At 40.2% G+C, this 27,889-nt stretch overlaps 1 protein-coding gene across 4 annotated transcripts in view; it reads left to right on the top strand.

Moving 5' to 3' along the window:
• acbd6 (acyl-CoA binding domain containing 6) overlaps window positions 1–27,889 on the top strand; it is a 192,663-nt gene that overhangs the window by 147,638 nt on the left and 17,136 nt on the right. For 3 of the 4 annotated variants that reach the window (XM_043699916.1, XM_043699920.1, XM_043699915.1), the window contains one exon: window positions 20,098–20,128. In XM_043699916.1, coding sequence (XP_043555851.1) covers window positions 20,098–20,128 — 31 coding nt within the window. Of the gene's footprint in view, window positions 1–7,870; window positions 7,899–20,097; window positions 20,129–27,889 lie in introns of those variants that run through there. The other variant, XM_043699918.1, reaches the window with a different exon arrangement.

Consider the following 27,889-nt stretch of genomic DNA (forward strand, 5'->3'; position numbering starts at 1 on the left):
CATCCTCTATCCTCACCTCACACCCCCAATCACCGTCTCCTCTTCCGTCACCACCATCTCCTTTTCTGCTCTCCCCCATCACCAGCCTCCTTCTGTCACCCTCTCTCTCTTCACCCTGTGCTCCTTCTTTCTCCTCATCCTCCCTCATAGCCCCTGTTATTGAATTCTGTTTCCGTTGAATACTTCTTTGTTGGCAAGATCATTGTGTGTGCGCACTTCTGGAATTCTGCACTGTGTGCTTTTCTGGATTTGTGTGCAGTTGGTGCTAGGTGTCAGCAGACATTGCTTTTTATATAAAGCTTTTGTATTGTGATGGTTTATGGAAGGTTCGGTATTTGGCATAATTCAAATAAGTTTGAGTGAAACAAAGGAAAAAAAAATCCAAAATGAAAGCAATTTTGGGTGCATCTTGTGCCAGAATCAGAGTTGCACCTGGAGCAAAACCTCTAACTCTTGAATGCTCAACTCATTTTTTAGCAAATATGTTCAGAGACATGACACATGCTGAATATGTTAAAATTATTTCAGTGCCACCATCCATTATTAAGCCTAGGTATTGGTCATTATAGATTCTATCGATCTCTCTCTCTCTCTCTCTCTTTGTATATTGCCTCACACTATAACACATCCCACCCAAGCTGACACAGTAAATGATTACAGAGTTTCCAACACTAAAAGCATTACAGTTCAGGTTTGTGTCCTGATAAGTGTGCGGTGCAGAAGAAACTCATCCAAAAATGATCACTGATGGGAGACTTGAGGCTTTCCTTTTATAATATTTGTAATTTATAATATTTTATAATATGCAGCCTGAGACCAGCTAACTTAGCTTGAGAGATAGAAATTTCCGAGCTATTCATTGAATCCTGATAGGAGGGACCGAAAAGAAAGGGATTTTTCTTCACATCTCCTCAATTTTGTTGTTTTTCTTTCTCACCACCTTTACTGCAGCAGCTGATTTGTGCTTGGTTATGCCCAGTTTTCATAGTCCTAAATAATGTTAACATGGCCACGGTGAGAACAACATTAAATAATAGCAGCACAGCAAAAATCAGTTCTGATTTCAAGACTAGTTCACCACCTTGTGTTTGGGTAAATGAGAATCTATGTTATAAGGCATTCCAATGTAGATGCCACTGACTATCTACAGGAATTTAGGATACCTTGTCAGCATGGACGAGTTGGACCGAAGGGTCTGTTTCCGTGCTGTATATCTCTATGACTCTAATAATAAATATCTATCAAACTTCAGTCAGGATGAGTAACACTTAATGTAAACTTGAACTTGGAAGTCGAGAAGAAAAGGATATAGAATCCCTACAGTGTGGAAACAGGCCCTTCTGCCCAACAAGTCCACACCGACCCTCAGAAGAGCAATCCACTCAGACCCATTCCCCTACACTTACCTCAGACTAATACATCCCTGAACACAATGGGCAATTTAGCATGGCCAATTCACCTGACCTGCACATCTTTGGATTGTGGGAGGAAACCGGAGCACCTGGAGGAAAGCCATGCAGACACTGGGAGAATGTGCAAACTTCACACAGTCACCTGAGGCTGGAATTGAACCCGGGTCCCTGGCGGCAACAGTGCTAACCACTGAGCCACTGTGCCGCCGCACAAGAACAAATGTGTTATTCCTGACTTTGGAATCTAAAGATCTCATAAAAGCATAGGAATTGCTATTTAAAAAGGATGAAGAACTGTCTGAAAAGTGAAAGCACTGCGGATGCTGTAAATCGGAAACAAAAACAGAAATTGTTGGAAAAGCTCAGCAGATCTGGCAGCATCTGCTAAGGGAAATCAAAGTTAATGTTTTGGGTTCAGTGACCCATTCTGAGGAAGGTTCACTGGACCTGAACCGTTAACTTTGATTTCTCTTCACAGATGCTGCCAGACCTGCTGAGCTTTCCCAACAACTTCTGTTTTTGTAAAACTGTCTAATTTGTCTTCTACCACTCTTCTAGTTGCATGTTACAATGGTGATGGAGTTGGTGATGAATCATAACAATCGATTACAATCAACTTGCCTATAACAGACTCAGACATTGGAAGAGGAAAGCATTCATTGATGGAAAACATTCAAGAAGCATTAATCCAGAGTCATCTGTTCCTCCCAAACACGTTCCACTTACACTGTTATGTCTCAGATTTATTGTATGACACATCCTAAAATAATATCTCCTGAAAGAAGTATGAAACAGGACATCCTGCCTGTAAAACAGGTGCAGTTTCCCAACACGTAACTTTCCATTTGTGCAAGCTACAAATACAATGGTGACCGAATATTGCCAATCAAGGTGCTGTTTCAGCACCTCGGAGAGTTCACAGTGAGGCTTTGTATCTAAGCAGCAACTCACTTCACAAAACCCAATGTGGTTTCCAGTAGTTTCTAAAAATACAGATTTATTTGCGAGTGGGTGGGAGATGAAGGAGAGAATAATCACAATTTTGTTTGTATTAGTGAGCTTCATAATTTTAAAAAACGTTTGAAGGAAGATCTGGTTAGATTGAGCAATCCAAGCACAACCTCCTGGGTTTGCAATGTGCCTGCCGCAGTTGTGCGAGCTGTATTTCCGTGATGGTTCACAGAAGATTATCAGATTGGGGTGGCACGGTGGCTCAATTGTTAGCACTGCTGCCTCACAGCGCCAGGAAGCTGGGTTCAATTCCACCCTCGGGCGACTGAATGGAGTTTGCACATTCTCCTTGTGTCTGTGTGAGGATTCTCTGGGTGCTCCTGTTTTCTCCCAATCCAAAGATGTGCAGGTTAAGGTGAATTGGCCATGCTAAATTGTCCATATTGTTCAGGGATATATAGGTTAGGTGCATTAGTCAGGGGTAAATGTAGAGAAATGGGTTTGGGTGGGATACTGTTTGGAGGGTCAGTGTGGACTGGTTGGGCTGAAGGGCCTGTTTCCACACTGTAGGGATTCTATAGGTAAGTGCAACATCATTGATATTATTTCTCCAACCTACTTCCCATGAAATCTGCTTGGTATTTAACTTCAAAAACTTAACTTGGTCAACACAGTACCGTGCCTGCCTCACAGCACCAAGCACCTGGCTTCAATTCCACCCTCAGGGGACTGTCTGTGTGGAGTTTGCTCATTCTCACCGTGTCTGCATGGATTTCCTCTGGGTGCTCCTTCCACATTTCAAAGATGTGCAGGTTAGGTGGATTGGCCATGCTAAATTTCCCATAGTGTCCAGGGATGTGCAGGCTTGGTGGATTAACCATAGGAAAGGCAGGGTTGCAGGGATGGGGTGGGTCTGGGTGGATGCACTTTGGAGGGTCAGTATACTCGATGGGCTGAATGGCCTGCTTCCACACTTAAGGATTGTATGAAAGCTGCTAGGGCACCAGACAGTGAACAGCCAAAGAGAATTATGAAGTGATGATACTGGATTGTTTGTGTTTATATGATTTTAATTAGACTGATTATTAAAACCTTAGCATCCTTGGTAGCAATCATTATTAATACATTATTGACCAGTGTGAGGGTAATGTTTCTGAGTTGCAGTGTTGGAGCACTGCCATGTAAATCTACAATGACATTTTTTTATCATCTCCATTAAATCTTCTCTTGATGCTTTAATACAAACAATTTTTAGACCCATTCCATTTGTCAGTATGTTTCACAAACAGTTGAAAATAATAGAGTTGAAAAGAGGTAGCACAGGTGCAATATGTGGAATGGCCTCCTTCAATTCTACACCTAATCGACGTTTTGTTTTAACACACTGAAGGGATAAGCCTAATGTTCAAAAATCATGAAAAGAGACAGAGCTGATTAGTGGAATGATGGTAGTCCATGTATCAAATAATGGGGGCAAGGGTATGATTATAAAATATTGCAGTGCTAGGTTCACAGGATGTAATCTAATTGTGGGCTTTCATGTGGTTTGTATATAGATTAATGTACATTTACAAAAGTCTACCAGGTTAGATAGCTCCATGTATTTCTTTATGTAGTTGATGATTGATTGTCAGGATGTAGTATTTGATGATGATCCCATGAATTGTTAAAAGGTGTGGCGCTGGAAAAGCACAGCCGGTCAGGCAGCATCCAAGGATCAGGAGAGTCGACGTTTCGAGCATAAGTTCCTCATCTAATCATCTAACCTCCTGCTCCTCGAGTGATTCCTTACCTGCTGTGCTTTTCCAGTGCCACACGTTTTGCCTCTGACCTCCAGCATCTGCAATCCTTGCAAAAGTAAAGATCTTGGGCCTCATAAACAATGTCTAAAGCCCAGAGTTAATACCTGGCAATTAGTCCTAGGTCATACTTTCTCTTGTTTCGTTCAGGCAAAACATAGTTTATGTTGTCTGTTCTGTTGGCAATAGAAATACAAATACATAGATCCATAAATATTTATGTCTTTAGGACTTTTTACATTGCCTACACCTGAAGGGATGCAAGGCAATGTTGTATCAGCAAATAGAGCAGTCACTTCACACTTAGTATACTGGACAAATGAAATAGATAACTAGGTTCTCTCTTTGCAGTGATGGTTGAGACGGCATGCTGTGAGAACCCCCACTCCCCAGCTCATCTTCAAATGCATTCATCCTGATAATCAGAACAGGCAGAAGGAGAGATGATTCAGTGTCTCTGCCAAAAGACAGCATCTGTAACAGTGTGGCACTCCCTCAGTACTGCACTGGAATTTATGCAATAACTTCGGCAATAATTTGTTAATTACTGCTCAGTGTAGAAAGATATCAGTATATCCTATAGTACCAACAGCTCCACCTATTGCTCAGTGAATTTACTCAGTTTTTTCATCACAGGTCCCACATGAAAACAGAAGTCCAAGAAAGCGGTTCAAAAAGAAAGCAGGATGCATTAGAATGTGTTGCACCAACAGAACAAACTTTGATTATATGGGGAAACCAGAGAGGATAAGCTTGGTCTCTTAGAACATAGAAGATTACAAGGAGATTTCAATAATGAGTTTACAAATATAAAGATTTAATAATGCAAGTCGATAACAAGAAACTTATCTTCCTGTCATAAAAATTGATAACCAGAGGATGCAGATTTAAGATATTTGGCAAACGAACCAGAGGGGAGATAAGTTTTTTAAGGTGGTGAGTTATTATAATCTGGAAATGCATTCTTGGGAACAGTTTCCATAGTAATTTTCAGAAGGGAAGTAAGTAAATGCTTGAAAAGGAAATATTTCTGGAGTTGTGAGCAAGGATAGGGAAGTCGGACTCATTAAATACTTTCTTCAAAGAGCTACAATTTCCTTCTGTGCTATAAATTCTTTCTGCATGATATTGTCGTGAAATTTACTAAGAATTTCATGCTATTCCTCCTGAAGATTAAAATTACACATATGGCTGCACAAGTATCTCTCGCATTTCTCATGCTTGCTACCATCTGCCTCTCTACTTAAGCAAGAGAATGGTCAGGTGGGGTTAAATTAAAGTGTTGGTAAAAGACAGCCAAGCGGTGAAGAGGGAAAGGCATGTTTTTAAAGAGGGGAGACCGAACAAAATAAAAATTGAAAGCCTTGGAAAATGTGAAAGGAAAAGGATAATTTAATTGCATGGCTTTCTCTGGCAGCACACGTGATAAACACATGGGTTGTTATTCAAATCCATGTGCTGGTTTGGCAGATGATCATGCTTTCACAGCTAGGATTTGTTCCACTATCAGCAAAATGGTAATATAACCTCCAAACTCACGTTACTGGAATCATGTGCTGCATTGCCTGTTTGTGGCAAAAAAAAACATTTCTATCTTTATATTCTGCTTGTTATTAACTTCTTTACTTCTATCATGATGATGAAGGGGTTAAAAAGCTTACTAACTCACAAGACTAATTTTGGGCAAACTGAAATATTCCACAAAGTGAAATTCAACCACTGGGACGGGTTAAGTGTAATCAGTTCCCAGTGAGTAGGGAGCTACTGCTTTACATGTGAAAGAAATCTAAATCATGGGATTGAGAAAATATGCTGCTTTAAAAAAACAAAAATTGGATTGGCATTGTCAAACAGATATTTTGGATGTTGCCCTCGAGCAATTTTGTAAACAGCAACACCAGTCTGCAATGTAGAAAAAGGAGGACTGAGCAGTGACCGAATAGACTAATCCAATAAGAAATTCAGGAGAAAACCCCAGAGAGTGTTTAGAATCCGTAACTTGTTACCATATGGAATAGTTGAGGTGAATAGTCTCGATGGGTTTTAGGGGAAGCTGGATAAACACAAGGGAGAAAGAAATGGAAGGACACATTGATAGGATTAGATGGAGACTCGTGTGGAGTATAAACACTGACATGGACCAGCTGGACCTATTTGTGTGTTGCACTTTCTCAGTGATGTGCCTTTAAGGTGATTTTCCTGTGATAAAAGTTCCCTTGAAATGTTTTAAAAACATTTTATCCTCTCAATCTTTTTGTTTTGAAATGCACAAAACAATGACACTTCAATGCAACAAGTTTCCTACCATGGTTTGAGCTAACAGAGACTTATAATATTCCATTTAGCTTTTGGGAATTAGATAGTTAATCCAATCGATAAACCAGCTTAAGGCCTGCCTCCCATCTGCGCTGCAATTAGATCAGCCACAAGATTGTTTAAAAGCACTGCACTATGTGTCAGGTGTAATTCCTAATTGCAGCTTCATTTATTGGGAGGGTTCTGGGAAAGATTCAGTTTTGCCTGCACACCCATACTGACTGTTGGCCTTCCTTCCAATAAAAACCTAGTTCTATTTTCATATACCTTGTACTGAAAACTAATCAAGGCTCCATGTAATTAAACAGTTTTAAATTATGTGTCGTAATCTTTTTCAATAACAATAACTCACTTAACCTTTGTCTAAGGTGGTTCACTGTGGTTAAACTTTGAATTAAGAAGCCAATGTTTCAGGTGTAACCCTTCCCGAATCGTTGACTTCTCTACCTCCTGATACTGCCTCACTTGCTGTGTTCTTCCAGCCTCCTGCCTGTCTAATTTAAATTTCAGCATCTGTAGTTTTTTTTGTCTCTAACTAAATTTTGAATTACACATATGATTGCACTCTTATTTGTTAACAATTTTGTAAACAGCAGAAGAGTTTCCTTTACATCCACTTCCTGTGAAATTGTTGATGTATATTTGCATTTTTATTGGAGCTCACGTAAACACAGGAAAATTGTCCCTGCTTGCCCTTTCTTGCCTGTAGGTGGTGCATGTTACAAAGAAAACCTATCTGAGATGACGCTGCTACAATAAATGAGGTCTCAACAATAGTGGTTGGACATGAATAGAAAACAGAAGGAGAAAATTCCAATACTGCAGCAGCTTTATTTATAAAGTACTGTGTGAATAAAGTACTTTCTCATTTTTAAAAGTGTGAAAGCGCTTCATAGAATCATTATTTTAGAATATTCGACACGTGAAATACCAAGGCAAATGACAAAGCATTTTAAGAAAGAGGTTTTAAATGAAGAAAGAGCAGCAGAGGGACGGGGAGATTTAGGTCTTAGACCCCATGCTGTTGAAAGCATAGCAGCCAGTGGTGGAATGATTAAAATCAGTGTTGTTGGAGAATTGAAGGAACACAAACCTTGGTTATGGAATTGAAAGTTACTACAAAAATATTGTAAGATAAAACCATGGAGGGAGTTGTAAACAAGGAAGAGAAATTTGAAATTGAGATGTTACTGAATAGAGAACCATCGTAGGTAATGAGTACAGGTGTCATGAATGAATGATACTTGATGTAAGTTACAATACAGGAAGCAGGAGTACAGTGGAAGTCATTTTTATTTGAAATTGTTAACTTCACTCCAGTCCCAGATCAGAAGGAACACTGGCTTGCCATTGGTTTGACTAATATCTTTTGATTTTGTCTGCTTGCTTCAGATGGTCTTATTAGAGATGATACTAGTACCAAAATCGAGATGATCCTGCTGCCAGAATAGTGTTGAAAGAAAAGACCAGGTATGGATGTTGTCCCACCATGTCGAGATACAGAACCTGGGAGATGTCAGTCCCTGAATGGATAACATCAAGCACAGAAGCCCACGGCTCCTCTCTGTATTCACCAGGCGTTTCCTACAGCATCAACATTGTTGATATTTTAGTGAATGTGATATACAAGAATGACTTTGTGTCACAATATTAAAAATGAACATGTGACTCCCTCTGGTAGAGGACAAACTGATCAAAATTCCCTAACCTGATTCCTGATCTGTGCAGAGATTTCTTATGTCAGTCGTTTAGAGAAGGGGAAAAGGTCCATTTGGCTTCTGGGCCAGCAGAACTAAATAATTTAATTAGAGTTTTATCAACAGATTCATCACCAAATGGGAGTGAAACTTTGAGATTCTTTTGTCCATATGGTTAAGTATCATACCAGGTGGTGTATTTCAACCTCACTTTTCTGTTCAACTCTTCCTTTATCTGTTTCAACGAAAATCCTATTTACAAAAAAGGTGATTGGACTTCTAAAGTGTCCTGATAAATCCAGCTGCAATTTGGCAGTGTATGGATCATATTTAATGTAGGGACTGATATGATTAAATGTACATCAAAATTGAGAGTCCAGCCAAGTTCTAGGGAAACAATTAAAACCACTACACAGCTATCCCAATTGGCAGTATATGGGTAATCTTCCTCTTAGGGACTGTTACAAGCCATGTGGGAAATGTGCGACAAAGGAAAGTTGAAGCCTCTACTGATTATCGGAGCAAAGTAGAGGAAGCAATATTCCAAAAGTAAGAAAATACTTGCACTGAATTGTTTTCATATTATACTGTTTTTCATTATAACCTTGCTCGGATTTGCATTGAGAGTTGATCATTAAACTGTAGTATTCCATTTGACAGCATCATTATCTCCCACTTTGGGTAAGCAGTATCTTCAAAACTTCACCATGTAATTTTAGAATCAGGGTTCTAAGGATTAGTTTATCTCTGCCTTTCATTATGAAATTCCTGTTGCTCTCAAATGCTTGTTTATCTGGAATCAGTCATACTCATTTAAGCTCACTGAAATCCCTTTCATGAAGAAATCTTGGATAAAAATTGCAGCATTGACCGCACTGATCGTTAAAGTTACAGAAAAGAAAGAAAGACTTGCTGTTATACGGTGTGATTCATGACCATCATAGATTCTAAAGCACACTATAGCCACTGAAATGTAGCTGTCATATGGGAAAGGTGATATTCAATTTGCACACAGCAAAGTCTAACAGACAACAACATATTGAGTATCAAAAAGCTCAGAAAGATTCCGACCTGGTGAAACTTTTACAAGGAACTACATTCAAGCGAAGTAGCAGATGCAGCACATGATAATATTCCCATCCTCAATGTTGGGGGAGCCTGGCACCTTAGTGCAGAAGATGAGGCTGAAACATTCGCCACCAGTTGTAGTCAGAGTGCTAAGTGAATGATCCATCTCAGCTGCTTTCTGAGGTCCTCAACATCACAGATGCCAGGCATCAGTCAATTCACTTCACACCATGTGACCTGACGAAATGGCTGTACACAGCAAAAGCTATGGGCTCTGACAACATCCTGACTACAGTGCTGAAGACATATACTCCAGAACTAGCTATGCTTCTAGCCAAGCTGTTCCTTTTACATCCTGAACAGTGGACTCTAATTGAAACTATAGAAAATTGGATAGGTATGTCCTGACCACAAGTAGCAGGACAAATCCAATCTGGTCAGTTACTGCCATCAATCTAATCTCAATCATCAGCAAAGAAACGGATGGTGTCATTGCCGCTATTGAATGGCATGTGCTCGATATTTGCTCAGCAGTGCTCAGTTCCGGTAGCCCCCCCACCCTACCCCAAGACAAATCAGTTGCAGACTGTCCTTGATATCAAGGCAGAGTGTGGAATCAAAACATCTTACAAAATTGAACTCATTGGGAATCAGGTAAAAACTCTTCAGTGGTTGGAGTCATTCCAGACACAAAAGAAACTTATTGTAGGTGTCCTGAGGCCAATAATTTCAGCGTCAGGACATCACTGAAAGAGTTCTTCTGGATATTGCCCAGGGCCCAAACTGCTTCATGAGTGACTTTTCTTCAGTCTTTGGTTAGAAGTGGGAGGTGAGCAGTCTTGAAGGGCTGAGTGGCCTACTTATGTCTTAATTATTATGTCGTTGGTCAGGAAAGTAATGAGATACTGTCACTTGCCTGAATGAATGCAACTCAAACAAAAGTCAAGAAACCTAATATCATTTATGAAAAAGCAGCTCGCATACTGGTCTCTTCATCCCCACCTTAACATTCATTTGTCCAGCACCACTACGCAGTGGTAGTTAGCAGTGTAAATATTCAACAAGATTCACTGCACCAGCTTATCAAGGATCTTTTGACACTGCCTTCTAAACCAGTGATCTCTACAGCCCTAGAAAGTCAAGGGCAGTAGATGCATTAAATTACTCTCATCTGCAAGTTTCCTTCCAAGTTACACATCATCCCGATGTGGTACTACACCTCTGTTCTGTCATTGACACCAGGTTATTTTGACATTGCACAGTCTTCCTAACAGCACTTGGAGTGTAGTTGCATCACGTGGATGGCAGAGAAGGAAAAGATGGTTTATCCCCACTTCTGGAATGACAGTCAGCAATGGATCACAAATGCTAGCTTTGCTAATGATGCTCGCATTTCATGAACGACAAAGAAAACTTTCAAAAAGGTCTTGATAATCTGTTTCTGTGATGTTGGTTCGGGGAAAGAAATTGACCATGTTTCTCACTTCTATTCAGAGCAATATCATGGGATCTCTGCCCACTTGTGAGGTTAGATAAGGCTTCAGTTTAAAAGTCTCTTCTGACAGAACAGAATTCCATATGTTCTACACCAGACTGTCAGCCTTGATTTTTGTGGTATTGTCCTGGAGGGGAGCACACAACTTTCTGGCTTTAGATGCTGCTCCTAACTAAGTGGCTGTCTTGCCACTTGCTGGGGTACAATACCAAACTGAGTAAAGATCCCAGAGTTAATCTGTGTTCAGCCAGCTGATCTCATTTGAACAACAGAGAAGTTGTTACAATGGCTGTAGCACCATGGGGTAAACAAGAAAATAAATCATCCCATGGTCGCTCTTATTGTTAAACATAACAACACTCCAGGGCAGCATAATGGTTAGCACTGCAGCCTAACAGTGCCAGGGACCTGTGTTTGATTCCAGCCTTTGGTGACTGTCTATATGGAGTTTGCATGTTCTTTTTGTGTCTGCATGGATTTCCTCCCACATGCTAAATTGCCCTGTAGTGTCCAAGTACGTGCAGGTTAGGTGGATTAATCATGGTAAATGCAGGGTCATGGAGGTTTGGCGAGAGGGTATCTGGGCAAGTTACAAAGGGTTGGTGCAGACGCGATGGGTCAAATGCTCTTGATCTGCGCTGTAAGAATTCTATGACACTGCAGTCCCACCCAACTACACATTACAGAAGGCAGGTGTTTTTTTTATTGTTTAGGCCTGCACTTGAAAGTGGTCACTTGGAAGGTTAACCTAATCTCTTGTGAAACATATTTCAACTCCAATCCCCTCCCCAAATCCAAGGTTTGAAATAGCAATCAAATGAGAACAGCAAAGAGGGGGAGAAGAAAGAAGAGCTTGCTGCCCCTGCCTTTTACTAGAAGAACATTCTAGAAATCAGAGTGGTGTCAGATGCAGTGTGACTCACTGTGTGTTTCTGTGATGTTGCGGTTTTGTTTTGGCAGCACTGCCTTTAATCAGTGTTACAGCTAGAAAGCCTTGGATGAGGGAACTGAAACACATTACATTACTTTTCAATTCACCTTCATTATGACACTTAACCGCAGAGCATCTTCAGGGAGCTGCTGTGGTAAGGTACTTGAAGCGTCATCATTAAAGAATTACACACTCTGCAACTTTCTCAGCAAACTTGAACTTCTATTATTTTTTATCTCTGATAGTAGCCCAATCCAATAATATCTCAGCCATGACCTCCGAGACTAATCCAATAAACAAGACCCAAATGAAAGTAACCCTTCGCCATGCATTACAGAAGCATTGCAATAAAAGAAAAAACGAGCAGCAGTGAATGTATGATGAAGTTTTGTGACATATCCTTTTTATTAGTTGGAAATTTAAAATTGACATGTACAGCTTTAAGTTTGATTTGTATTGTGTATATTAAGATGGGGATATGGGGCTTTAGTTTCGTTCTTGGATTCTGTACTTGTCAGTTTGGAAATTTGTTTATGTGCGTTTATTTGAGACTTCTAAAAGAAAGCCTTTGAGGTGAATATTTTGTTGTTTTGGCAAACAAGAAGAAATAATGGGCTGTAAGGAGTGCTATGACGCAGCAGGACAGAGACGGAAAAACAGCCATCCAGAAGGTCACAGTGTGTGCAGGCTTCTATCAGGAAGAACAGATCTATATGGCAGCAAAGGTGCTATTACCATAACTGTCTCCAAGGCAGTTAACCCATCTCTTCTGTACTTTTTCAGTCATGTCTGATTGATGGTGTAGCTCACACACTCTGCACATGTAAAGTTGAGTGCAAAACAGCACGGAAGAGATGAATGTTTTGATAATCCACCTGTCTCTGTAGCATCCTGCAGCATGAGTCTTGGGGAATCACTGTATTCAAAGAACAAAGAAAATGCGCAGCCCAGGAACAGGCACTTCGGCCCTCCAAGCCTGTGCTGATCCAAATCCACTGTCTAAACCTCTCATCCAATTCCTAAGAATCTGTATCCTTCTGCTCCCCACCTATTCATGCATCTGTCCAGACGCACCTTAAATGAATTTACCATGCCTACCTCTACTACCTCTGCTGGCAACGCGTTCCAGGCACCTATCACACTCTGTGTAAAGTACTTTCCACCTGTATCCCCTTAAACTTTTCTCCTCTCACCTTGAATGCGTGACCTCTTGTTATTGAATCCTTCACCCTGGCAAATCTACCCTGTCCAAACCCTTCATGGTTTTGTAGACCTCAATCAGGTCCCCCCTCAATCTCCTTTTTTCTAATGAAAACAATCACAACCTACTCAACCCCTCTTCATAACTAGCACCTTCCAACCCAGGCAACATCCTCGTAAACCTTCTCTGCACCCTCTCCAAAGTGTCCACATCCTTTTGGTAATGTGGCAACCAGGAGTGTACACAGTATTCTAAATGCAGCCGAACCAAAGCCTTGTACGATTTTAACATGACCTGCCAGCTCTTATACTCAGTACCCCGTCCGATGAAGGCAAGCATGCTACATGCCTTCTTGATGACTCTATCCACCTGTGCAGCCACCTTCTGGACCTGAACACCCAGATCCCTCTCTGCTCATCAACGTTTCTGAAGGCTCTTCCATTTACAGTATAGTTCCCTCCAGAATTAGACCTTCCAAAATGCATCACCTCACATTTGCCCAGATTGAACTCCATCTGCCACTTCTCCACCCAACTCTCCACTCTATCTATATTCTCCTGTATTCTTTGACAGTCCTGTATGCTTTCTGCTACTTCACCGATCTTCGTGTCACCTGCAAACCTACTGATCAGACCACCAATGCCCTCTTCCAGATCATTTATGTATATCACAAACAACAGTGGCCCCAGCACTGATCCCTGTGGAACTGCACTGGTCACCTTTCTCCTTTTTCAGAAACTCCTTCCAACTATCCACCTAGCTAGAACACCCTGCACACCATGTGACCTCACTTTCTCCATTAGTTTACCATAGGGAACCTTGTCAAATGCCTTAATGAAGTCCATGTATATGAAATCTACAGCCTTTCCTTCATCTATCAAATTGGTCACTTCCTCAAAGAGCTCTGTTAAGTTGGGAAGGCACTATCTTCCCCACACAAAACCATGTTGCCTATCACTGATAAGCCCATTCTTTTATAGCTTCTCCACCACTGATGTCAGGTTCACTGGTCTGTAGTTACCTGGAATATCCCTACTACCCTTTTTGTACAAGGGGACAACATTAGCAACGCTCCAGTCTTCCGGTACTTCACCTGCAAAGATATCTGTCAGGGCCCGAGCTATTTCCTCTCTCGCCGCCCTCAGCAACCTGGGATAGATCCCATCCAGTTCTGGGGATTTAGATTACTTACAATGTAGAAACAGGGCCTTCAGCCCAACAAGTCCACACCAACCCTCTGAAGAGCAACCTACCCAGACCCATTCCCCTACATTTACCCCTTCACCTAACACTACTGGCAATTTAGCTGTAAATGGAAGAGCCTTGAGAAATGTTGATGAGCAGAGAGGGATCTGGGTGTTCAGGTCCAGAAGGTGGCTGCACAGGTGGATAGAGTCATCAAGAAGGCATGTGGCATGCTTGCCTTCATCGGACGGGGTACTGAGTATAAGAGCTGGCAGGTCATGTTAAAAGCGTACAAGGCTTTGGTTCGGCTGCATTTAGAATACTGTGCACAGTCCGGGTTGCCACATTACCAAAAGGATGTGGACACTTTGGAGAGGGTGCAGAGAAGGTTTACGTGGATGTTGCCTGGTTTGGAAGGTGCTAGTTATGAAGAGGGGTTGAGTAGGTTATGATTGTTTTCATTAGAAAAAAGGAGATTGAGGGGGGACCTGATTGAGGTCTACAAGGTAGCAGTGCTTACCATTGTGCCACCGTGCCACCCATTTGTCCACCTTAATATCCTTTAGCCTACCCAATACATCCTCCCTCCTTATGTGAACGTGATCCAGAGTTAACAAGCCTCTATCTCTAATTTCAACATTGATCATGTCCCTCTCAGTGAACGCTGATATAAAGTAATCATTGACAATCTCACCCATTTTCTCAGGTTCGACACACAACCTTCCTTCCTTATCCTTTAGTGGACCAACCCTTTCTTTAGTTACCCTCTTGTTTCTTCCTCCAACTCTAGCCTCTTGTGCATCGTCCACTTCCTTTGTTCTATTATTGGCAACAGCACCATCAACCATTTAGACCCTTGGCACCAGAATGTACCTCCCAATGCTCCATTATGTGACTGTCCCTAACTCCTCCTTCAAGAGACTGCTTAGAATTTAAAACTTACTCTTTTAACAAGCCTTTGCACAAATCTTAATTCATGTTTTCCCCATTTAAAATGTATTAGAGTAGCGCATCTTTGATTTAGTATAATTGGTAAATAACAATATTGATTCTGTTTGCCTCCACTTTTTAAATTTATCTTGGTTTCTACATAAGCAGTCTGTATTTTAAAGATACAACATTGGTCACTAACTCTCCTAGACTGTTCCGTACCTCCCACTAACCACTTCCCTCTTGCAACTTGCCAACTTGCTGCTTTCTTCTCACAATTCTTCTCCTCACCACTTTTGCAACCTCCTACTCACGGTTTCCCTCTCATAGCCCTCCCAATCACTGTCTCTCCCTCGCAGCTTCCCCCTTGCAGTCCTCACACTCGCTGCTTCTCCCTCGCAGTCCTCCCACTCACTGCTTCTCCCTCGCAGTCCTCCCACTCACTGCTTCCCCCTCGCAGTCCTCCCACTCACTGCTTCCCCCTCGCAGTCCTCCCACTCACTGCTTCCCCCTCGCAGTCCTCCCACTCAATGCTTCTCTCTCCAACCTGTATCACAGGTTCATGATATATTCTTATTTTGTGGAAACTTCTAAAATTGATATAATCACTTAGAGCTTTAAGTTTGATTATTATGTATATTAAGAAGAGGATACTTTTAATAGTTTCATTTTTAACTTTTATACTTACGTGCAGGTCAATTTGGAAATTTGTTTACATATTTAATTGAGACTTTTACAAGAAACACCCCCTCCCCCACCCCCACCGCTCCCCACCCCCAAGATGAATATTTCAGTGTTTTAGAAAACAAAGGTAGAACAGAGAAAAAGTGGACTGTAAGGAGTCCTGTGACGCAACAAGACAGAGACAAAAATTTCCTTTTAGGAAAACAGGGCCATCCAGAAGGTCATGGAGTATGCTGACTTCTGTAAGAGAGAATGGTGTATGGAAGCAAAGGTGCTATTAGGTTAACAGCCTTCAAGGCAGTTTGCATTGAAAAGAAGTTCTGGCTGTCTTGAAAATCATTAGGAACAATGAAACTGGAGTAGGCCATTCAGCCACTATTGAGTGAGATCATAGCTGATCTGAGGCTTAGCTCCATAGACCTGCCTTTGGCCCATATCCTTTGCTTAATGCCTTTGGCTAACAAAAAAAAAATGATTTAAAGTTAACAACCAATCCAGCATCCACTGCCATTTGTGGAAAAGTTCCGAACATCTACCACCCTTTGTGTGCAGTAGTGCTCTCTGACATCTCTCCTGAACAGTCTGGCTTTAATTCTCAGACTATGTTCGCTAGTTGTAGAATCTCCAACCAGTGGAAATAGTTTATCTTTCCTACCTTGTCTTTTCCTGTTGATATTTAATCTGATCATTCCTTAACCTTCTAAATTCTATACAATCTCTCCTCATAACGTAACTCCTGAATCTAAGGATCATTCTTCTAAACTTATGTTGTATTAAAAGAAAAACTCCAGAAACAAAGGTCTTTAAGGTGTCACAAGAGGAAGACACCATCCAAGGCATGGGTTTAAGGAACATATGTTAAGGAGTAAGTGAACTGTGTTAACAGTTTGTTCAAGGGTCTCCAGAACAGATGTTAACTAAAGAAGATAGTGTTGAGTGCAAGTTAATACAGCCATGCCCTCTGAACAAGGGAATTTAAAGTAAAACAGTGAGGTTTGAATTATTGTAAGAATGTTATGGAGGGTAAAAGAATTGAACTTTTATTTCTGATATTTGTAATTTTACTTTGTGTGTACTAATCTTTGATGGTCTTCATCAAAAGTACATTGGCAGCCTCTTATGACTGACCACCTACATTAAAAAAAACATTGCAACAAAGTAAAATGTGTGGTCTGTCAAACCAGGTTTCATTTTGGGAAATGATGTACCCAGAATTGCCATCAGCTGACATCATAACAAAGTTGTGGTTCTTGGATTCAAATTCATTTGAATTTTATAAATTTTACATTTTAAGAAATTGTTAACATTTTTAAACTTGTGAAGTATGTTAATGGTTAGAATTTCAAAATGGCTCTGACTATATTACATAGAGGTCTTTAGGAACAAAAATGTAACAGTTAAAATATTATTTTAAAATCTTTGACAACTGTTATACTAAGAGTGTCAGTGGATAGATTGAAAGTAGAAATAACATCTTGATCATGTATGTTGAGATGTTTAAATTAATTATTCAGCATTTAGTATTGAAAATTAATGCGTCCTTGCTGGGATTAGCACTGATAAGATACTGTTAGAAATTTTTAAAAAAATCTTTAATTGGAAGAAAAAGAGATGAGAATAGCAATGCTAAGAAAGAAAAAGGAGAAAAACATGCAAATTAAGAAGGCTTCATTTGGCAAGAGAAAAAGAATAAAGAAAATAGAGATGAGGGAGAAAATGAAAGGAAAATTTAAATAATTTGAATTCCAAATAAATCAGATGCATCAACATTAGAGTAAAGGAAAAAGAAAGAGGTAATAGCTCAAAGGAGGATTCTGCTTCCATTGAAGGGCTTAAGTAAATTAGAAAGCTCCTTTTAATACCTAAATTTACAAAGGATGAAATTGGAAGATGTATCAGTGTATTTGAAAAAATTGCTGTGAAGTTGAACTCTTGTAAAAGATTTGAACAGCTTTGAATGTGTAAGCCAGTTTGTTAGAAAAACAATCTGCAGGTTTTGAAGCTGTTAAAAGATGCTTATGAAACTGTCCCTGAAGCTTGTCAATTACAATTTAAGACTGTAAGAAACACAATCAAACGTTTGTAGAATTTACAAGAGGAAAAGAAATACTTTGGGATCAGTGCCTTCAATCACTGTAATTAGAAAAAAATAATCATTTAAAATGTGAAGGAAATCATAATTATGGCAGTATTCTGAAATATTCTGGATAACCTGAAGACTTATTTAGATGAGTGTCAAATTTTATACATCTGAAGAACAGCAGTTCTTATGGAAAGCTATTATATCTGACTGACTGTTACATGTGGGGAAATGGTCATATGGGAATCATAAGGAAATATGATATGAAGCAATCAATGGATGTTAAATTAATTACGGAGAAAAGGTAAATAAAGAAAGTAACTTGCTTCTATTTTGATAAGATTGGACATATTAAAGCTAATTGCTGCAAGTTAAATAGAGGATCTAGGAGTGATAGGAATGCCAAAAGAATTTGTTGTAGGCAGCAAGGTGTTTCTTCCACTATCTGTCTCTGAGGAACCATTGCAAGCAAGTTTCACTTGAACTTATCAAATCAACAAGGAACTCTGGTGTGAATTATTATGGATTCGAGAGAGGCAAGTGACCAATGAGGAGTTTGGGAGAGGGATGCGATCAACGAGGGGGTCAGGAGAGGGTTGTGACCAGCCAGGGGATGGGAGAGGGTTGTGACCAGCCAGGGGATGGAAGGGAGTTGTGACCAGCCAGGGGATGGGAGAGGGTTGTGACCAGACAGTGGATGGGAGGGGGTTGTGACCAGACAGGGGATGGGAGGGGATTGTGACCAGACAGGGGATGGGAGAGGGTTGTGACCAGCCAGGGGATGGAAGGGAGTTGTGACCAGACAGGGGATGGGAGAGGGTTGTGACCAGCAGTTGTGACCAGCCAGGGGATGGGAGAGGGTTGTGACCAGACAGTGGATGGGAGGGGGTTGTGACCAGACAGGGGATGGGAGGGGGTTGTGACCAGACAGGGGATGGGAGGGGGTTGTGACTATCAAGAGAAAGCAACCACTGAACAGGTAAGGTCAGGGAAGTGATTAGTGAGGGGATCAGGGTGGAAAATGGGCAGATAGTAAATAGTATTTGGATTTCTGTGTCAGTTCAGTTCAAGGTCCCGTAGACTTTTTAAATCCAGTTTAAGAATATACTACAGTCTTATTACATCTCTTCATATGGGAACATGATTTTTCATTTAGCAAACTTCCATTTTACATGCTGTTTTACAGGAACACGCGAGGAATGTGAAACGAGGGATATCTGTGTATCATTTATCCATTTAGTTTAATAATGGTCAAGCAAAGTGCATTGGGACATGTTAAGACTAAATTACTGTGTAAATGTAGATTGTTCGTGTTTTGTAAGTATAAGCATCCTAACTCAGGATAGCGGATTAGTTTAGCTAGTTTTATTGATCATCAAGCTGATCGAGTTTTGTGTTGAGAACGAAGCATTTATTATGCACGGATCTTAGATTAGATTAGATTAGATTAGATTACTTACAGTGTGGAAACAGGCCCTTCGGCCCATCAAGTCCACACCGCCCTGCCGAAGCGCAACCCACCCATACCCCTACATTTACCCCTTACCTAACACTACGGGCAATTTAGCATGGCCAATTCACCTGACCTGCACATCTTTGGACTGTGAGAGGAAACCGGAGCACCCGGAGGAAACCCAAGCAGACACTGGGAGAACATGCAAACTCCACACAGTCAGTCGCCTGAGGCGGGAATTGAACCCGGGTCTCTGGCGCTGTGAGGCAACAGTGCTAACCACTGTGCCACTGTGCCGCCCATCTTAATGTCACCACTGAATATTCCAAAGCCAGGATCAAACACAGTTGAATATGTAGTGAGATTTCCCTTCCACTGTCCCAAAATATTGCTAAGTTCAGCCTCAGGAACAGTATTCCTTACTGTTACATTTTTCAACCTGTGATTCATCTACATTTTCTATCAATGGGAGAAATGATCCCAGAAAGTAGTATTCCCACTGTTCCCAGGATTTTCTCATGCAAATCTGTAGTAGTCAGGCTGAAAATGCAACTTGCGATAATTATAAAGGTTGTCACAAATTGCTTACATGATCAATTTTTTCCCTGTGCCATTAGGATCTGGGTTTGGATTGCTCTAAAAGTTCACGTATTCCCTTTATAGCCAACAGGGGAGATTTCTATTCTTAATTTGAAGCCACATCCCAGAAGTTAAAAGCCAATGGATTAATACTGGCCACGTGCCAGGCCTATTGAATATTAACTCTAGATTTAGCAAGCATCATAAAGTCATACCGTGTCTTCATTATTATTCCTATATGAACATTCATTACATGATCTGCATTTATCTGATGATGGAAATGGTCTATAATGATTATTTTCTCTTCTAATTGCAGGACAGTGAAGGACAGACAGCTTTGCATTATGGTAAGCTTGTTAGCTTGACTTTATAAGTTATGCTCCATTGTAAAAAAATCTTTTTACCAGATTTTGAAACTGGGTGTTGATCATTTCAACCACAGCTTCAGTTGTTGACTATCTCCAAGTCATAACTTTGGGACACAGATGGTTACAATGACAAATAAACTGTGAGGTAAGGGTGACATCAGTACATCCAGGTCCTTCCTCAGCCCACTTTGTGTTACCTGCTGCAATCCTCTTATCTTTTCCTTTTTGTTGCAAATGAAAAAAATGGATAGCCAACCTGAAAATGGTTCAAGTAGGTTTCTTTCCCTTTGTATATAATAGCTGATGATTCTGCATTTTCTCCCATGTACCCACTAGAGAGAAAATATACCAGCTCTATTACATTACAATGATAAATGATATCAAACATAATTATACAGCAAACTTTTGTTTTAACCAGCACCTTATAAACTGGCACACTTGATAAATTGACAAAACTTATGTCCCTCAAATACCATGAAGTTTACTGTATGATTCTATTTAATTATAATAGTTTTTAAAAATTTATTTACCTCAATGTAAATATGCATGTTTTTCAATTGAATGGCAACACAAAATATCAACAGTTGATTAAAGTTTGGTCAATTTCTCCTCAAATACTGCAAGCTACTGCAATGTCAGAGTAGACAGTTGAGGGTGCGAGTGAGAACGCTCTCTGCAAGTAACTTTTATTTAAGGCAATGTTTCATCATTATTTAAGTAATTTATGCTCTAAATAAAGTATAATGGAGATGTGTATACCCCCTGCATTATGTTTCCATTACTTAGTGTGTGTTTTTACACACTTGACCACTTGATTATCTGGAATATTTGATCAATTGGCACACTCCTGGCCCCATAGGTGCAAGTTATTAAAAGGTATACTTTCCTTTGATGCACCTCCACAGTGAATATGAGATTGCTTACATTGTATTGTCTGGTTACATCATCAAGGTAAATTTATATGCATAGCCCACTCGTATTTGCAAATTATTTTCTGGCGTTAGTGTGTGGGGGATGAGGAAGAGAAGATTGAATTATTACCTTCACCCACTTAATTAATTTGCTTACACCTCTTAAAATTTGTTTCCATGTATGAGTACTATGGTACAGCTTAGTTTCAAAATGATTTGAACCCTAATCTTCTATGGCTTATCTTCACTTTCCTCCAAGTGTTTAAATTTCCATAGATTCAAGATTTAATTTACCCACCGGGACTTGCCTGACTCCTCCTCCACAACTCTTCCTTCAATGACAATGACTCTGTATGGTCCTGCTTCACACAAAATCAGGTTTTATGTGCTGAAACGGTATCAGAAACAGCTAGACTGTGTATTCATCGCAGTAACCTCTGGTGCCTTATTCCTGAATTCTGTCCTTCAATCGTCTAAAACCCAAAGGGAAATATTCTACATCAATACATCCTGAAATTCATAACCATTCTGAAATTCATCCAAAACATCCCTGCATTTGTTAGGCTTAGGTCCTGTTTATATCCATTTTTTAAAAAAAGTAAGCAGATGGATTGGATTGAAGGGGAGAATCTGAAATGCCATTGAGGTTGATTTTCAGTTGTATTGGAAGTAGGGAAGCATTGTGTCAGTAGCACTAATTAATACTGTTGAGAGATGATGAAGAATTTCAAAACAATGCAGTCAGGATCTTGAGAAGTAGAAATTAACTATAAGAACATGTACCAACAGGTGGTGATTCACTTCAACACCCCACCCTAAAAATATGGAAACTGAAATAAAGAAATCTCTAAACCAACAATAGAGAAGTTTTCAAGTAACTGTTTCCAGAATCAGTGGGTTGTACCAGTGTTCCAGGAAACTTTCATTCTCTTTGTTGCATTTGTGCTTATTATAGACTTTATATTTTTTGGCTGCTTTCCTCAAAATTCAGATTGTAGTGAATTCACTGTCTTTTTAGACGCACATTTATTTTGACAGTATTCAATTCTTTAACATTTATTTTGTTGAAAGTCCTGGGATTTTTCAAATCCATCCAATTTATCAAGTTGATTTCGTTTTAACTTCAAACAAATTGATGGCATTGATGGATTTTCCTTACTGCCCCTTTATATCTCAGAGAGTACCTATGATCTCAGACATAAGCTGAATGTCACCCATAGAAACGTTTAGTTTTTCTCTTTCTGTTACTCCCATTGGCAAGCAGCTGCTTTGACTTTCTCTTTTACCAATTGAGAATTTTCCCCAACTTATTTGGGATAGTCATTTAACTAAAAATAACTTTTTTTAAAAAAAGGCTAGAACTCTGGATAGTTGAATTTGAGTTTTTTTTTAACTGCCAAAGCTTAAAAAATTGGACGTGAATCATTGCAGGGGATGCAGTGCTGCTACACTGCCTGTTCCCCAGCACAAAAAAGTCTAAGTGCCTGACACCATTCCTGCCCATTGATACAATTGTGATAGGGACAAGTGCTTGTCAATACTTTATTTTTTTTTTAAAGATTGCTGATTATAACATTGGAACCTTGGATGTGTTATGGATGTTTAAAATTTGCAAAGATCTACGAGAGAATGATACACTTTACAGATTTCCCAGAGTGAGGCTGCTGTACTCAACCACTTTGATGTTCGCAAATGCATGGAAGCGTTTGTATCAAATCTGCCTTCTATACATAGCAGATTTTGTTGTCAGACTAGTATGCTTCAGTGATCTTCTATCATGTACGTAAAGACATCTGTATAGGCTTATGGGACTAAAGTGTCAACTAGACATATTACTCTCCTTGTCAATATATAGTGTTTTTGAGAATTTCCTTGTCCTGCTCCTGATTTATACACAGTGCTTATACACCCCTAAGATGTAACTAACTGGCAGCCATGCAAACTTCTCTTACTCAAAGAGGAAACCAATTAATGTAAATGTAAGCTTAAGGCAGAGAAAGGTTTGAGTGAAAAATTATGATAAATTTTGTACTTTATTTTGCATGGTGAACTCTATTGGGATATTACAGTCCTTTGAAGGTCCCCTCGGGATCTGACTCCCCTCCCTTTGCCTGAGTTACAGCTGAGTTTGACAACACTCTTTAAAACTGACAGTTCGACTTATTACACATGACGTCAAACACATTGTATCGGCACACAATGCAGCTGAACTTGTTAATGGTTGAGATTAAGCAGAAGATAACAGTCAGGCTACTTACTGAGAGTATGTTACTGAACGTAGGTTCAAGCATACACTTAATTATCTTCTATGAAAATAAAAATTTATTTCAAGGCCATGGATCATTTGTCTTTATATTTCACGTCTATCTTTTTTTTAGTTCTGTGATCATAAATATCAAAGTTAATGTTTACTACTTATTAATTTGTAGAATAATTATATCAATAAAGAAAGAGTTAAATTTATTTAGTGTTTTTCACAGATCTGGGACATCGCTTGAATGTTTTAAAGCCAGTTGAATACTTATAAAATGCTGTCATTTTTGAAACATGAGAAACATGCCTACCAATCTGTGCACAGTACAATCCCACAACAGAGGCATACCCACCAATGATGGATCAGGATTACACAAATAGACAGAATTGGAGGAATATAGAGATCAGAAGGTTGCAGGGTTGCCAGAGGTTAGAGATGGGGAAGAGCAAAATGATTAGGCAATTTGAAATTAAGGATGTGAATTTTAAAATCAAGGCATTGGCAGACCAAGAGTCAATGTGGATGTCAGCGAGCCCCAAGGCTATTTGGTAAACATGGCTTGGTGTGAGTAAGGATATAGGCAGCAGTGTTTTTAATGAACTCACGTTTCTGCACATTGGAAGATGAGAGGCTAACAGGGGAACATAAGATTAGAGATAACAAAGATATGGATGAGGGTGTCAGCAACAAATGAGCTGAGCCAGTCATGGAGTTGGTTAAGGTAATCAGGCTCAATGATGGTGTAGATCTATGCTCAGTACCTTGTCTCATCCAATTATGACACTCAATCACTAATAGTATGGCTCAGCTTTAGACAGTTGCCTGGAATTTGTGCTTATGTTCATATTTTAGATTACCTCTTCCAACTTTGTAATGGACATTGTACTTGTAACTTGTCATGCTGTAATTCTTCCCTCCACCAATTTATATATTCAGTGTCCATTATAAAGGTGCACCTAGAAATGTATAATGAAGTGTAGATGGTAATATTTTATATGTCTATCATAATACATTTAGATGCTGAAGGTGATTTCCTCGAATTCCAGGAGTAGCAATTACTGTTTTATATACTGTTGCATTGTTTTGGAACTTTGGAAAAAAAAGTCAAAACAACAGCAGTTTTAAAAGGGAGAAGAACAGACAAAGGAAGCACATGGTGAGGTCAGTGCAAGAGAGAGAGAGAGAAAGAAAGAAACTGACACTGCCTTTGCTGTTTGAATTCATGTATCGCTGGACATCAGAGTGCTTCTGGGAAAATTAACAAACAGTGAAATTCACAACTAATCTTGGAGGGACTGCTGGGCGAAGTTCACAACACAGAATCAGATAAGTTTTAAGTGGACTACATAAAGTCTGCAGTAGTGAGTAGAGTGGGTTCTTTCTTGATTATATGTTTTGGAGATATGTCTCTTGATCAAACTTAAAATATAAGCCATAACTATTAATTTAACCTGGGGCAGTGTTTGTAGAGGAATAAGACGGTGTTAATTTCTGGGTCAGTAGATTGTGAAGGAGCAAAAATGGCCTTTAGTAGAGTGATATGTACTTCTTGTCAGATGTGGGAGTTTAAAGAGAATTTAAGGGTTACTGTGGATTATATTTGCCATAAATGCTGTTGGTTGCCAATCTTATCAGATCGAGTGGATCGGTTGGAGAACAGTCAGAAGCAATGAGGAATTTGCAACAGCAACAGTATGTGATGGACGGCTGTTAAAGAAAGGGGGGGAATGCCTCAGATACAGTCACATAGATGGGTTAACTCCAGGAAAGGTAAGAGAGGTAGGCAGCTAATGCAGGAGGCTTTTGTGGCTATCCCCATTTCAAACAAGTATGCTATTTTGGAAAATGATGGGGTGATGGATTCTCAGGGGAACGTATCATGAACAGTCAAGTTTCTGGTATTGAGACTGGCTCTAATGCAACAAGGCGTACGGCAGGTTCCAAGAGATCAATTGTGTTAGGGGATTCTCTAGTCCAAGGTACAGACAGACGTTTCTGTGGCCAGCAGTGAAAAAGCAGAATGGAGTGTTGCCCCCCGGTGCCAGGATCAAGGATGTCTCAGAGAGGGTGCAGAATGTTCTCACGGGGGAGAGGGGCCAGCAAGAGGTCATTGTACACATTGGAACCAACGACATAGGAAGGGAGAAGGTTGAGATTCTGAAGGGAGATTAGAGAGTTAGGCAGGAATTTAAAAAGGAGGTAGTAATATCTGGATTACTCCCAGTGCTACAAGCTAGTGAGGGCAGGAATAGGAGGATCGAGCAGATGAATGCATAGCTGAGGAGCTGGTGTATGGGGGAAGGATTCACATTTTTGGATCATTGGAATCTCTTTTGGGGGAGAAGTGACCTGTACAATGAGGACAGATTGCACCAAAATTGGAAAGGGATTAATATACTGGCAGGGAGATTTGTTCGAGCTGCTCAGGAGGATTTAAACTAGTAAGGTGGTGGGGTTGGGACCCAGGGAGATAGTGAGGAAAGAGATCGATCTGAGACTGGTACAGTTGAGAACAGAAATGAGTCAAACAATCAGGGCAGGCAGGGACAAGGTAGGACTAATAAATTAAACTGCATTTATTTCAATGCAAGGGGCCTAACTGGGAAGGCAGATGAACTCAGGGCATGGTTAGGAACATGGGACTGGGATATCATAGCAGTTACAGAAACATGGCTCAGGGATGGGCAGGACTGGCAACTTAATGTTCCAGGATACAAATGCTACAGGAAGGATTGAAAGGGAGGCAAGAGAGGAGGGGGAGTAGCGTTCTTGATAAGGGATAGCATTACAGCTGTGCTGAGGGAGGACATTCCTGGAAATACATCCAGGGAAGTTATTTGGGTGGAACTGAGAAATAAGGCATGATCACCTTATTGGGATTGTATTATAGACCTGCTAAGAGTCAGAGGGAAATTGAGAAACAAACTTGTAAGGAGATCTCAGCTATCTGTAAAAATAATAGGGTGGTTATGATAGGGGATTTTAACTTTCCAAACATAAACTAGGACTACCATAGTGTTAAGGGTTTAGATGGAGAGGAATTTGTTAAGTGTGTACAAGAAAACTTTCAGATGGAGAGGAATTTGTTAAGTGTGTACAAGAAAACTTTCTGATTCAGTATGTGGATGTACCAACTAGGGAAGGTGCAAAACTTGACCTACTCTTGGGAAATAAGGCAGGGCAGGTGACTGAGGTGTCAGTGGGGGAGCACTTTGGGGCCAGCGACCATAATTCTATTAGATTTAAAATAGTGATGGAAAAGGATAGACCAGATCTAAAAGTTGAAGTTCAAAATTAGAGAAAGGCATTAGGCAAGAACTTTCTAAAGCTGATTGGAGGCAGATGTTTGCAGGTAAAGGGACAGCTGGAAAATGGGAAATCTTCAGAAATGAGATAATGAGAATCCAGAGAAAGTATATTCCCGTTAAGGTGAAAGGAAAGGCTGGTGCGTTTAGGGAATGCTGGATGACTAAAGAAATTGAGGGTTTGGTTAAGAAAAAAGAAGGAAGCATATGTAAGGTAAAGACAGGATAGATCGAGTAAATCCTCAGAAGAGTATAAAGGGAGTAGGAGTATACTTAAGAGGGAAATCAGGAGTGCAAAAAGGGGACATTAGATAGCTTTGGCAAATAGAATTAAGGAGAATCCAAAGGGTTTTTACAAATACATTAAGGACAAAAGGGTAACTAGGGAGAGAATAGGGCCTTTGTGTTGAGCCACAGAAAATGGGGGAGATACTAAACGAGTATTTTACATCAGTATTTATTGTGGAAAAGGATATGGAAGATATAGACTGTAGGGAAATAGATGGTGACACCTTGCAAAATGTCGATATTACAGAGGAGGAAGTGCTGGATGTTTTGGAACGCATAAAGGCGGATAAATCTCCAGGACCTGATCAGGTGTACCCTAGAACTCTGTGGGAAGCTGGAGAAGAGACTGCTGGGCCTCTTGCTGAGATATTTGTATCCATAGTCACAGGTGAGGTGTCAGAAGACTGGAGGTTGGCTGACGTGATGCTACTGTTTAAGAAGGGTGGTAAGGACAAGCCATGGAACTACAGACCAGTGAGCCTGATGTCGGTAGTGGGCAAGTTGTTGGAGGAAATCCTGAGGGACAGGATGTACATGTATTTGGAAAGACAAGGACTGATTAGGGACAGTCAACATGGTTTTGTGTGTGGGAAATCATGTCTCACAAACTCAATTGAGTTTTTTGAAGAAGTAACAAAGAGGATTGATGAGGGCCGAGCAGTAGATGTGATCGATATGGACTTCAGTAAGGCGTGATATGATTCCCCATGAGAGACTGATTAGCCAGGTTAGATCTCACGGAATAACAGGGAGAACTAGCCATTTGGATACAGAACTGGCTCAAAGAGGGTGGTGGTGGAAGGTTGTTTTTCAGACTGGAGGCCTGTGACCCGTGGAGTGCCACAAGGATCGGTGCTGGGCCCTCTACTTTTTGTCATTTACATAAATGATTTGGATGCGAGCATAAGAGGTACAGTTAGTAAGTTTGCAGATGACACCAAAATTGGAGGTGTAGTGGACAGCGAAGAGGGTTACCTCAGAT

The sequence above is a fragment of the Chiloscyllium plagiosum genome, chromosome 11 (genome assembly GCF_004010195.1).
Source record: "Chiloscyllium plagiosum isolate BGI_BamShark_2017 chromosome 11, ASM401019v2, whole genome shotgun sequence".
Lineage (NCBI taxonomy): Eukaryota > Metazoa > Chordata > Chondrichthyes > Orectolobiformes > Hemiscylliidae > Chiloscyllium > Chiloscyllium plagiosum.